The following is a 14,312-nucleotide window of genomic DNA, read 5'->3' as shown; positions in this document are numbered from 1 at the left end:
ATTTCACTAACCGCAAGGTATTTTATTGAAAACACGAGTCATTTCCGAGATCGACCCTGTGTAAATTCGAGCAGACGTTGTTTCCCTTTCTCTTTTTGTATACATATAGTGATTACGTAAAATCAAATACAGTACTGTATGTTACAGGCCCCTGTGGACTCTGGCATGTGGAGTAAAGCCCAGAAGGAGAGCACCAAGAAGGTTGCGGCGGTACAGCATAGGGCAGCTAGATTCGCCATTGGGGATTACCAACGCATTAAAAGCAGTGTAACATCCATGCTGCAGTAGCTCCAATGGCAGACACTGTTGATCCGTCGGGAAAGGGCGCAAGTACTACCATCTTTTAGACATCTCGGTGGAGAGCTACATACGTATATCCAGCATCGTTGAGAACCAGAGGCCATGCCCTTCTATTCTTTGTACCATACACCAGAAGTGTACTATACCTCCTTTCCCCAAGCCATCCGGCTGTGGAGCTCAGTACCAAGAGGAGCATTGGAGGCCAAGACCCTGAACAACTTTAAGACCAAGCTGTCCTGTGCCAGCCACTGGTAATCACAGTACCTCTAGTTTATTATCTGAATTTACATTATGCAGAAATAAAATATTAAATTTTATACCAAAATGAATTCAAATCAGAAAACACCCACTCCAAAAAGGATAAAAGAGAATAATAATAATAATAAAAACCCAAAAGCGAAATAAAACTAGCGGTACTGTGAACAATGAGCGTACTAAATGACCCCCCCCCCCGCCTCCCCTATGAATATAATGGCGGTGTCCATGTTTTGCAATTGGAAACCCAAAATATGTGTCGGATCATAAAGTAAATTAGGAGATGCTCAATGGCAATATGTATTAAAATTTCTGTGAAAGTCTCATCAAATTCCATTCAGTGGTATGGGAGGAGTTGCAGATAAGAGATGTGTACCCCAAAGCGTAATTTTATAACAGACGGACGGACTGACATAAAGATTTTACCAAGTGCCGATTTAACTAAGTGCCGATTTTACCAAGTGCCGATTTAACTAGTAATTTTATGAAAACAGTAATATCAGGCACCTATATACCATATAGGTCACTGGTAATATGAATCTAGAAAAATTCCCTTTTAAAGAACTGCGAACGATAGTATTGTTCTCCTGCCTACATCCAAGTCAATTTTCATTTTTAACATTTATATTGATATTTATATGGATTTTCCTAAAACATTACTTATTTGGGAAAACAACGAAAGATAACTCTAAAATTTTGGTAAAACACGTGTTTTTCACAATAGAAATCAACGGGAAAATATTTTTAAAACATCTCTCCCCCCCCCCCCCCCCCCCCCCCCGTGACACAAAAATTTCTTTTTACGGGTAATATGGACTGCCATTTCACAAATTCATATGTTTATATACAAAAAACGACAAAAAATGTTTCCTTTTTCAGCAATTTCCAAGTGCTTTAGCCATTGAAACATTATATTTTACTAATATAATATGATTAATTTTATAAGTATAAATCATAAGAAAAGATTTGAGAAACATTTGATCATATCTAAGACTATTTCACAAAACGGTGATGCTTTATAGGCCGACTTCTGTGGAAAATAGCTTCTAAACCCCCCCCCCCCCCCCCCTTATTTCAAGAGCTGGAATTGGGGATATTTTACCATTTGGTACTGGTATTAAAATTATTAAACGACTACCATTGAACTGTTCTTTGTATTAAACAAAGATTCTATAGCCAAATTGTCTTTAATATTGAATTAAATAGTCGTAAAATATAAGCGGGAATCGGGAGTTAGCGTGCGTATATAGTTCTTTGTAAGTATCATTTAGGGCTAGGACACATGCAGGCACCTGACGTTACTTATTTTTCTTTTAATAAAAAAATATACCCATACCTAATATTATTAGGTATGGGTATATTTTTTTCTATTAAAAGAAAAATAAGTAACGTCAGGTGCCTGTTGGCTAGGGCTACTGCCTAGGCTTTCTGATCCGATATCTGATCCTATTCCGGAAATAAAATACCTGACCGATTTTGAGGAGTAATTACGTAGACACCTTCATTTCCTTTATGTTGTCATTTGGCAGAAAGAAAATGGAATATATTCTATTGCATCTGATTTAGGGTAAGATAAATGCTTTAGACGAGCTGAATTTAATGAATCTCTTTAATAAACATTGTACATAATTAGTAGGCATTCCAATCAATTTCAAATACCTATGAAAAGTTGTAATGATGCATTACAAGCAAGATGTCAGCTTGTCCTTCATTGACATCCCTGACGTTTTAATCAGCGTGATCAGTGAGACTCAAAAACTTACAAACAGGTGCCTTAAAGAAAGCAATACGGCTTAATGATTAATTATGGGGATATGATGATATATGTTATACGTTACAATACAATGAGAAGCAATAAATACAAATTACTTCCCAGAACTACAATATCGTATCCTATTTTCGACCGTATTGTATTTTCGACCTATTTTTCCCAACCCGCTTCCCGTGCAGATACCGCATGGTAGAACATTATTTTCGATTGCTACACTTGGAAAAATACCTTTGAAGCACAACTGTAGTGAAAATATCCCAAATAATTAATTCAACAGAATTCCCTCGATGGTTTAAGTCCGTTGTCAGAAATTCTAGTCTTTTTACTAATGCACATTTTATCTGTTGATTAATCAAAGCCGTGATCGGTTAATTACAAAAAAATTTCGATGACATTTTTCCGAAATAAAATTTAGATCTCTGTCAAAGAGACGCATGAATATTGTAATGAATGGGTGGATCAAACGAATTTTTTTTCTTCCTTAAATATGGGCACTTTCTTACAGATTTTTACTGAAAAATGCAATGTAATTTCATTGATTTTTTTGTGGAAATGCACAACTACTGACAGATGGGTTCAACCAACAAATAAATGTATTTGCAACCAAAATATGCAACTTGTTCAGTGTTTTTTTGAAAGACAGACAATCGTATTTTTATTGTTTGGAATATCCAGTGGATATTTATAGCCAATACTGATTGGGCGTTGATACTATATTTAGGTCGAAAACACAAGACGCTAATATTTTTGTAAGGAAAACTGCACCCTCTCTATATTATGGCATATAAATAAAATAAACACAAAACTGCAATATGGGTTATATCTTAATAGAAACATTTACTAACATTTTAGGCCCATATTTTCTTAGATTCTCTAAAGTTTGCAAAAAATTAATAAATAACATCTAAATAGGTCGAAAATACAATACGCCAGGATACAGTAATAACAAAAGATTTTTTTTTTATTAAGTTCAAGCTATCATGGGCCCCTGTCTTGTGAAACTACATGTATTAACTTTAATTTGATTCATAACCCTTTTAAAAATTTTAGTGGAATTACAACAGTTGATATAAAAAGGATATCATATTCTTATGATCAATCACATCCACTGTATAAAGTAGAAACATGAAAAAATCAAATGTAATAAATCAATTTAAAAAAATTGAGTTAGTATTTGTAATAGTTAAGAATATCATCATAATAATATATAAGCAAATATTTAAGGAATCCTGTCTAGTTAGTATAGTATGCCAGGGCATCAATGATAGTGGGAAGTGTGGGGTAATTTGCATAACGGGTGAAGCCTGTTATGCATAATTAAATATCCCAGGTTTCCCACTATCATTGATGTCCCTGGCATACTATACTAACTAGATAGTGATTCCTTATATTTCCATTTCATTGTGAAATGAAATTGTAGATTTAGATTCTTAAAATGTAGACTAAATAGATTGAAATTATATGAGGACTCCCATGCCAATTTCAATAGACCTCGCCAACCGACGTCAAACACAAAGACAGCAGCACGAAATTTACATGCATATTTGGCCTCCTTAGCATCGGTCACAAAAACAGACGCGCACGAGATTTACATGCATATTAGGCCTCCTAAGCTCTTGACCTAATTGATTTGCCTAATTTACATTCTGGTAGAATTACCAAGAAATCATCTCCACTAACTTTTAAAGAGTTATCACAGAGGAAAAATTAGAAATGGAAATATTTGAGGACTAAAGATGTCAAGTGTAATTTTTCAGTCCTTAGAGAAGTGGAAAGGCTTTCCCCTACATTTACTTCTCTTCACAGGCCTTTATGTTTTGATTCTGGAAAATATACAGAATGTAGAATTGATGACAGCCTACACCTCAGTCATTCTGTCTTACACTGTTTAAAGCTTAAACTGCTTCTGCAATTTATGATTTTTTAATTATTTAGGTTATGATTGGCCAATGCAAAATGGAGTAAGTTGAAGCACTGAACTAGGAAGATGTTTGGCCTAAATGGCCTGAGTAAGGTGAAGAGGTTGATTCTGGGAATTTTTGTCCTGCTTATTGTAGATTTAATTTGGGTTGCATCTTCAGAAGTGACTGAGGTAAGTTAATTTGATTTCAATATCTCTCTCTTAGTCAGTTAGTCAATGCACCTCGTAAAAGTGTTTTAGCCATTTCATCATGTTCATAATAGTTATTGTTTGGAGTGAAAATATGAACAATCACACTTCATGTGTTGCTATTTTAATTTTTTTTTACATTTTGCTCAATGAATTGACAGATTTGGAAATCTAAGTTTGTTAAATGTGTTAAATTATGGCAAACCTTACAAATTTATTACATTACATACATTACAAAAAAATTATGTTACAGTATTTTAAATAGTCTTTATAGAAATTGCTTCTTTGTTTACAGAACTATGTCAAAGACATATACTTTCATTATTTATCAAAATATTAATGGTATTATTAAATCATATTAGATATCAATGGTTTAAAAATACCTTCTATTTGTATTTGCAGTATATATTCAAAGACACTCACTATGACAAACCATTCTTCACTACTTATATCAAGACCAGCATGTTTAGCATTTATCTCCTTGGATTTATATTCTTTGAGCCATGGAGAATGCAGTGCAGAAAATCCAGCACAGTAAGTAATAGAGTGTTCTAATTTAACACCTGTAATAAATGTTTCAAATAGTAAAGTAATTTTATAAACCAGGCTTTTCAAACCTTGATTCAAAATGAAACCAAAAACTTTCTTCTTTTACAGATGAATTCGACTTTGACAATCAATAACGGTGAAGATGAAAGGGAACACAACACACAGGATCCCCTGGTGAGACTTCTACACATTCGACTTTCTGTGTTTCACATATTGAAGACTGTACATTGAATTTATTATGCACTTACCGGGAAAAGCGTTTAAGGTTGCGTAAAATGATCTCTGCAATACTGAGTATTTTACATTGTTATAAACATAATCTTTGTTTTTTATACAGAGTGAACCCCAGTATGTTCCAGCAAAATTCGATGACAAAGCCAGTGGAACAGAATCAGATGATTGTATGTTATTTTAAAGATTTATCTAAATTATCATTCAGTTGTATTTACTGAACTGAACTATAAGGTTTTTATTGTCTTTTCAGCTACCTCATTAAATCGTTCTGTGAGATTTAGCAAGGTGAATGAAGTCCGACAACTCTCAGGTATATTTTCCCCGTTTTTTTTTTTTTGTAATTAAAAAACTGACAATTTTTTATATATTACTTTCTTCTTTACCTTACTTTTAACAAATCAACGAATTTCATGCATTTTATTTGTTTTTATCTATGTAGAAACTTACGCTGAAGACGCTGTGATAGCCCGGCTGTCTTATTCTGCGTCATTGCGGGCAGAAGAATCTCGTTTACGTGCCATGTCCAAGCTCACTGTAAAACAAGTAGCTAAACTGGCACTGTTGTTTTGTGTGTTGGTAAGTTTGCTGAGAAAATACTATATACAGGTCACTTAGGCTTACTGGCAAGAAATGAGGACAAGGTTCAAGGACACAATAAAGTACAATAAGCCTTTAAAGGGATATTCACTCTGGGATGGATATTATGTTTACCCTTTAGCCATAAGCAAGTTAGATATACTAGCAAAAGAGTATGGTACATGTACATGAAGTCCATGTTACTAAAGTGACAATAAACAGTATAACCTACACCATTGAAATAAGTGTCTGCATGCATACAAGTGAATATGTGGGACAGGTCTAATTAGTACTTACATAAATAATTTTTTTTCTGCAGTGGTTTGTGGGGAATTTTTCATACCAGGAGGCCCTGAGGGACACTGAGGCGGGCATTGTGAATGTCCTGTCCTCAACCTCGGGACTTTTTACCCTCATCTGTGCAGCTCTGTACCCCAGCTCCAGTGCCGACAGATTCACCCTCTCCAAACTATTTGCAGTTTTTCTCAGGTATTTAGTGCAAAATAAACCTAGAAATATTGTTTGTGTAAAATTTTCTTCTATATTTTAGAGAGAAATAAAAATTATTATCTCTGTTACTGCTACATTTTACATCCAACATGTCAATTATTCAATTAAGACTTGTTTATTTTATTTTGTAGTGTTCAATATGATAAAAGTATGATAAAAGCTTTAAATGATTTATACCCCAAGTAGAAAATTTATTTTACGAAGGTTTTATTTACTGCAATCTTGTAGTAATAAAACATTATTAAATCTCATTATTAAATTCAAGGCTTCCAATTTAAGTTCAGAGGATTTTCTTTCTGATAGCATATTTTTATTATAGTATTGGAGGAATAGTGATGGTCAGTGTAGCTGATCTTTCATTTGAGGACAAGATTCCTGTGGGGGCATTGTGGGCTCTTTGTGGCTCCATGTTGTATGCTCTCTATCTTGTTTCCCTTCGGCGGCGAGTCGACCATGAAGATAAACTGGACATCACCATGTTCTTTGGTAAAACTATAAATGTTTGGCAGTTTGTAAATTATTTTAAGAAAATGTCACACTGTGATCTAATATTTACATCGTGTGCGTCGAATTTCATCAAATAAAATGGGTAACAGAGACAGACAATTGATTGCTTAGGACTTAAACAATTTTATGATTAATAAGGTAGGTGATTGATTTTCTTTCACAAAGAAAGAAATTTATTCAGAGATGGGTCAAAAGTTATTTTTTGGCATGTATGACTCCATGTTATGTTTGTAAGGTGTAGCATTTCAAGTGAAAAACTGATTATGACTATTTCTTTTAGGTTTTGTTGGACTGCTCTGCGTTCTCCTTTTGTGGCCGGGATTTTTCATTCTTCACTTCAGCGGGACTGAAGTCTTTACTCTGCCCAATTCTCGCCAGTGGTTGTTCATAACTATCAATGGTTTGATTGGAACAGTATTGTCAGAAGTTTTATGGCTTTGGTAAGTATAAACTTTATCTAAGAGAAATTACTACAGTGGACCTCCAGACATCCGCACGCCAGATATCCGGATGCTTCAGTATCCGGATGATTTTTCATCGGAACAGATTTTTTAAAAGTTATTTTATCTTGTTTAATTGGTAATTCAGATATCCGGAGGCTTCATATATCCGAACAAATTAACTAGGAACCAAAGCGTCCAAATAAACGAGGCTCAACTGTACTTCTCTTTAAAGTAATTATGTACTTTTCAATTAATGAGAAAGAATATTGCGATTTGTCTTAAGAACTATTTTTTGGAGGGGGGAGGGGGTTATTTTGAATGTTATTTCACAAAGATAGCCTCTTGAATATGATATTTTATGTGTTGATAACTGTTTTAGGGGATGTTTCTTGACCTCCTCCCTGATTGCAACTCTTGCTCTAAGCTTGACCATTCCTTTAACCATGTTGGCTGATGTACTATGGAAAGGGGTAAGAATAATAATTTTTTTGTCAAACAAGTTCCCAGTGTAGAATGATTGTTAAAAGTTGCCATACCATGGGATCTATTGTATAGAATGTGATCAATGTTATTGACAGTGCCTTTGTAAAGATTTGAAAAACTATTGAATATGAGAAAAATACAAAAAAAGGTAGATCAATCACTAGCTTATCAAAACAATAATCTTTAGTATTTTTAGATTCTAATTTCTGATAAATGTCATAAATATGATGAATAGCCTGAATAAGAAAAAATTCGCTAAACTTTGAAGATCAAAGGGGAATAACTTAATCTGTTAAAAAAAAATCGATATAAACCAAAAAAACACATATCATTAATATTTGGTTTTTATTTTATGTATTTTAGGTGACATACAACTGGTTGTTTTATGTGGGTTCTGTTCCCGTATTCCTGGCATTTTTCGCCGTCAGTCTTCTGACGCATTATGAAACATGGGACCCCGTTTTACTGTGCTTCAAGAAGGTCCTACATTGCTTCTGTCGACGAAGATTGCTGCCCAGGTTAGTTATATTTCATAAATCCCATTTCTGTCATTTACAGCTTTTCACACATGTTTAGTGAATCAGACTGTTTTACAGTCATTGATACAGGCATTTCTAATGTATTGCCTAATTTAAAAAGTCCTTAAACTCTATTGGGTATGTGGTATTAAATAGAAAGTAGTGGTATTAAATAGAAAGTAATTTATACCTTTTCCATATCTCATGCTGTATCAACCATAGACCAATATCAGCTTTACATCTTTACAGGGATATGAAAAAAATCATGTAACATAAAAAATTTATCAGTATGAGAATTCTAGAATTTCTCCACAGATTAGCTCTCAAAATGCAAAAAAAATCAAAAATAATATTTATCAGAATTTCCAGGGGTCATGCCCTTATAGCCTCCCATTTTACTGGGGAATATATATTTGCATGTCCAACACTGATGTAAAGATTTTCCCCCATTTATAGCTAATTGTAAAAAGGCTAACGGATTGCGCTGTTTGTGACGTGCTAACGCCTTGCTTGTCGAGAGGTTTAAATACTACGTCACATTGTCACCACATCAAAGGAAGTAGCTGAGATCGCGTCTCTCCCAGGCTAAAGTCGGTCAGCTGCAACATACAGCTTGTTTGTTGGGTAAAAAAAAGTGGACTAGACAGTCCCGATGTCGTTTTCTTGAATATTACCAGCATAGTTAAATGTCTTTAAAACTTGAATTAATCAATTAATCAATGAAAGCATTTTATGATTTTTTTTTCAGTCCATTACGAATATTTAAATTGGTCGATTATTACATTCTATCGCAAACTTTATCTTCTTCATATCTGCGTACATGTATAAAAATCAAGTATTGCATAAGTCATTGATCATTGAATTTATTGGTTACGCGTATCAATCCAAGCCATTTCTGATATTGTTGCAACTTTGTACAAAATACTGCTGAAAAAATAGAGCCCCCTCTCCAGGCATATATTCGAGAGAAATGGTGAAGAGGGAAGGCCGGAGAAGACGTTCAAATTTTATCAATTGAAGTTCATTTTAGTTACGTTTTAATTAATTTTGTATGTTCAGTATAATTAATACCGAACGGCAGAGTGTAAAGCGTAAATCTATCTACTCATGCAAATATTGGAAATAAATTGGCTGTTCTCGAAAAAAAAAATCTATCCTTGACCAGCAAGAAAATAAATAACATGTCCTTGGCTGGTACTCTAACCCTTTCCCCCACCCGATTTTTTTTCTTTTTGTTTTTATTCATATAATTATTATTTTCTATTCAATTGTAAAATTATTCTTTTTATATTTATTTGTTTTACTCTATGATCTCTTTTCTCTCTCTCTCTCTCTCTCTCTCTCTCTCTCTCTCTCTCTCTCTCTCTATGAATTCATTCTAAATATGTAACAATTGATAATCTACTCCTCAAACATTTTTTTTTCCAATGTTTACTTCAATCACATGTACTTGTAATTGTACCTTGACCTATTGAGAGAACGATCATAGGCATCTAAGTCTGCTGTTCAATGCAATTCAATGAATAAAATATATTTTGAACTAACCCCACCCGAAATAGAGTTTACCTTTTTTTCTTTGGCTTGTCAAACTTTTTTCGGATAAAAAAAAGAAAAGAAGTTATCCGTCCCTGACTTACATGATGATATGAAAGAAATAATCTGAAACAGAAAATTAACCAGCCCCTCTCCCGGGGGTCCCTTTCCCAACTCAGTGTATGTACATTCATTTTCCCAATGCAGCTACTGTAACAAGGAACAATCGTCTCATCTCTACAGCTCCATTTTTTCCCTTCCGCTTGCATTAATACAATATAAATTGTGACATATACATGTACACAAATGGCAAATGCTATAAAAAATAAAATTATCACCTTCAATTTATCATGGAGTCTAAAAAATGCCTTATAATGCTATTTTCCAACTGTTTATTAAGATTTGTGCTGTCTGTCCCCTTTTGTAAACCGTTTAACATCGGCGATATGTATTGCAGCTGACCGACTTTAGCGTGGGAGAGAAGCGATCTCGGCTACTTCCTTTGATGTGGTGACAATTGACGTAGTATTTAAACCTCTCGACAAGCAAAGCGTTAGCACGTCACAAACAGCGCAATCCGTTAGCCTTTTTGCAATTAGCTATATTTGAAAAGGTATTCAGACAAAACATTAAAATAAATCTCTTGACTGTTTTTAAAATTTTATCGGTAACTCTATGATATAAACATGAATTTAGGCCTGCAGGATCTGTTTTGGCAAACACAGCTATTGTGATGTCAGGCATATTGCATTGACCATTGTATATGCAAAAAAAAACCTTATTGAATATGTATTATGTATCTATTGAAATCAGATAAATGGGTTTTAAAAAGTTCTCCGAGATTTAGACAGAAATTTTACATTGTTTTCCTGTAATATGCAGTATTTATTCTTCTGACAAAGACTATGGTATGTTTGTATTCCAAAATGAAATGGTCTGGGAATTATATTCAAGAGCTTTCCAATAAATTACACTGTATAGATGTAGCATTTCATTCATTCTAATGATGCATGTACCATATGTGTTGTGGTTCTGTTGAGGGATGAATCATAATTACATGTATAGAGGACAAAACTCTAAATGTACTCCATAAACAGAAATATTGTTTACCTTTTGATATAGCAATAGGCATCACATAAAATAATCACATTTTGTACAACTTCTGAATTTCCTCATGCAATTGTCATATACTTTTCACTTTTAAATATGGATCAATATTGTTGATTTTACCATGACATAATTGTTGAAGGGTGAAGGAGGGCAGGGGCTACTCTTTGGCTACATTTAGTAATATGTTTCTTAATTCTATATGAAATATTATAATAAATTATTTTTAAGTTGAAGTTGTCAATGTAAACCAAACCCACTGGATTTTATTGGGAACTTAAATGACGTTGCCCTTGGTAATACGATAATTTATTATGACAAAATGAACATTGTAATAACGGGAGTCCATGGTAGTGACCTTTTTATGTTTACATCATTTTAAACTGTTTAATGTATATCCAAAATATACCCTGTAGGTGAAAATGAACTAGAACAAAACATTCACAAATTTCAGACTATAGCATATAAAATAGTTTTCTTGTTAAGTTAGAACATGGATATTGTGAATTTTTGAATAAAGAAAAGTTCTTTTTTCAATCCCTGGTAAATTCCTAACAATTGGTTGTAAGGTTTTCGGACTGAGATGTTGTGAATTTATGGTAAATAATATTAAACTGATTTTGTGTCCCCTAGAAGTTATAAATAAGACAGTTTACATCTTTTACAGCAATCTTTAAAGATATGGTATTATAAATGCTGTCAGTATTTATATTTGAAACACAAGTCATCTGAAAACATTTGAAATACATTTTGTTGTCAAACTTAAATGAAAAATTTAAATTGAAAATTCACTACTTTACTTTAATAGGAGTATAACAATTTAGAGATAATACATGTATGATAAAGTGAATTTCTAGGCCCATTGAAGTTTGCTATAACTAAGTTTAACAGTACCTTGTATTTTATGATTTATGTCTCTATGAAACTATTTTACTACAATATTTCCTCAATTTACAGAGCTGGGAGCAATTGCGTTCAAATTAGGTATTCAATTTTTAACTAATTTACAGTTCAAGGTGTTCTTGAATCTTGATAGCTGGTCCCTGCAGCTAATCCTTTTGCTCTTCCAGAACTTCTAAAGCTTTTAAAATAAAATATTTGCACAGAATTGTCTTTAACTTCTATGTGTTGATATTCATGCTTTTGTAGAACATTGTTGATTTTGCCAAGTGTGAAAGCACTAAGTTGAGTTTCCCACCTTTCACTTTTATAAAATTATCAAAATTTTTGAAGAATTCATGATAATTAAAGTGATGAAATACACAGTCAAACTTTGTTATCTTGAACTCAACTGGACCAAAAAAAAAGAAGAGATATATCCAAGGATTCAAGGTATCAATGTTAAAATTCATATAGACTGATTGATTGGTTTTCAAACTCGTTTCAACATATCCATAGTAGATGTGCATTTGAGATATTGATGTTCAAGATATCAAAGTTTTACTGTGTATTACTGCAGTAATCATTCATATTATTACCATTTAATTTTTGTGATAGTATGGAGACAACTTTGTGGGTATTTTTAAAAAGTATTTTGCTTTTAAATTAATACTTTCTGTATAAATTGGCACACAAGTGAATAATAACTTTTTCTTCTCTAAATCCCCATATTTTGAAATCGCAACTTTTTTTGAATAAATGATGTACAAACATTATCAATTTTTTTTTTAAAGAGTAAAAACTGTGTGCTTTGTCAAATTGTCACATATTTAAGGAATATGCATACCACATACACATGTATTATACTATGTATACTATAATGCATACTATATATATACATCACGTTACTTTTTCTACTTTAGGGTACGAGAAATGGACAGGGAACAGAGCGAGAGTCTAATAGAAGGCAGTTCCTGATTGGTGTTACCCCACAACCTGTGATCTGGTCATTTTGTTTTTTACTGTCTTGTTATGCTTGTTTATGACTAATACTTGTTAATTTAATACTAAAAAAAAAAAGATATTTTCGTTAGTCAATGCAAATATTTTAATAATTTTATCTTGTTTTTTTTGAGGGGGAGGGATCTTTTTACAAATCTTTTCTTTAGAAAGTTTTAAAAAATATTAAAAAAAAGTAGCAATTGATCAGATCAATTATAAATATACAGTTCAACTTTGGTATCTTGAAGTCAGATGTCTCGAATACCATGGATATGTCGTAGTGATTTGGAAGTCCCAACCACATATTCTTAAAGTATTTTACCTGCGATATCTTGAATCCTGAGATATCTGAGTTTTTCTCAGTGCCATCAGGTTTGAGATAACGAAGTTTGACTGTATATCATTTTACACATGAAGATAAGTTTGAAAAAATTCTACACCACATTGCTTGTATTTTTAATTCATATATATGGGATTACCTCAAAATCAGTGTACAGAATAATTATCAACAACTAGATACATGTACTAGGCATATATAAAATGTTACCCTGACTTTACAAAGTAACCAAATACTTATAAATAATATGATGAAATAGGGGGTTACAGAATATACACAACGTTTAGTGAAGAGAGTGTCCTCCTTACAATTACTGATATAGAGCACCAGTGATTTATGTACTTATTTTACGAGTTCAGAACAGAAACTTCTTTTTTGACACCTTTTCCTTCAAACATCACTATTAGGAATAAAAGGAATTTAAGCAAAAATCCTTGCCATGATGAAGTGACATGAAGTCTTTCTTCTTTGTTTTTGTTTTTGTTTTTTTTTTGTTTTTTATAGCAAGAAACAGATTTCATTTCAAACAGTTCCTGTTCAACTTCATGTATTTTGAGTCATTTAAGCAGAAGCCACTTTAATGTTTGTAGGTAAGAATGTGTGATAAAATGTACAATATTTTGTTCAAGTTTTGATTTTTTTTATATTCAGGAGGACAGAAAAAGTCATTCCATAAAATTCTTTTTTAATTCGTTATTGTGAATGTATGTTATCTGAATTGTTCTGTTTTTCAGTTTACTGAGACTTAAAAATAATAGCATGTTTTTTTTTAATATGCAATACAGGTATACTTTAGTGCTCCTTATAGGACTAAAATTTATAAACTTAGAGAGTAGACAGATATATGTATAATTTAATATAACTAATCATATCAAATGTACTACTAAGATTGTGATAATTGTTTTAATTAAGACCAGTTGTGCAATATTTTATTATGAAAAGGACTATGATGTGTTTGTTTATACAGGCACAGTTGTTAAAAACATGCAAAAGTGAGAAAGTTATATTTATATCCTACATTAAATAATGGAGTTAAATCTGATAATGTATGTAAATTCTAGACAATATTTTTTTCTTTTTCCTGAGGCTTGCTACTCTGAGAGTTTTAAGTTCCATAATACTCTGTACTCATAAATCATGAAATAAAGGAACTTCAGTTTTATGTTTGTAAATTATTGTTTTTGTATTACATCTCTGG

At 32.5% G+C, this 14,312-nt stretch overlaps 1 protein-coding gene across 2 annotated transcripts; it reads left to right on the top strand.

Annotated features, from left to right (window-relative positions):
- The first annotated feature begins 2,053 nt into the window (after positions 1-2,053).
- On the top strand, positions 2,054-13,040 carry LOC134261043 (solute carrier family 35 member F5-like). 2 transcript variants are annotated; one of them, XM_062743525.1, is made up of 14 exons: positions 2,054-2,122; positions 4,262-4,418; positions 4,839-4,970; positions 5,094-5,159; positions 5,323-5,386; positions 5,470-5,529; positions 5,659-5,795; positions 6,115-6,284; positions 6,625-6,791; positions 7,093-7,252; positions 7,635-7,725; positions 8,102-8,256; positions 11,854-11,880; positions 12,699-13,040. In XM_062743525.1, exons 2-14 carry the CDS (start codon positions 4,314-4,316, stop codon positions 12,751-12,753), a joined length of 1,389 nt encoding a protein of 462 aa, XP_062599509.1. In that variant the 5' UTR covers positions 2,054-2,122; positions 4,262-4,313; the 3' UTR covers positions 12,754-13,040. The 2 variants fall into 2 exon arrangements, with proteins under 2 accessions (XP_062599509.1, XP_062599510.1); XM_062743526.1 differs by lacking the exon at positions 11,854-11,880 and having other exon boundaries at positions 12,699-13,036.
- Positions 13,041-14,312: the final 1,272 nt, after the last annotated feature.

Source organism: Saccostrea cucullata, unplaced genomic scaffold, assembly GCF_032062105.1.
Source record: "Saccostrea cucullata isolate Sc308-1 unplaced genomic scaffold, CSIRO_AGI_Scuc_v1 ctg12268, whole genome shotgun sequence".
NCBI classification, from domain to species: Eukaryota; Metazoa; Mollusca; class Bivalvia; order Ostreida; family Ostreidae; genus Saccostrea; species Saccostrea cuccullata.
Note: the sequence above shows the minus strand (reverse complement) of the source record. Positions and strands in the feature narration are given on the sequence as shown.

Coding starts and splice junctions, on each gene's coding strand:
- LOC134261043 (XM_062743525.1), top strand. CDS start 4,314: ATGTTTGGCCTAAATGGCCTGAGTAAGGTGAAGAGGTTGATTCTGGGA. Junction 5,160..5,322: donor ACAACACACAGGATCCCCTG/GTGAGACTTCTA, acceptor TTTTTTATACAG/AGTGAACCCCAGTATGTTCC. Junction 7,726..8,101: donor CTGATGTACTATGGAAAGGG/GTAAGAATAATA, acceptor TATGTATTTTAG/GTGACATACAACTGGTTGTT.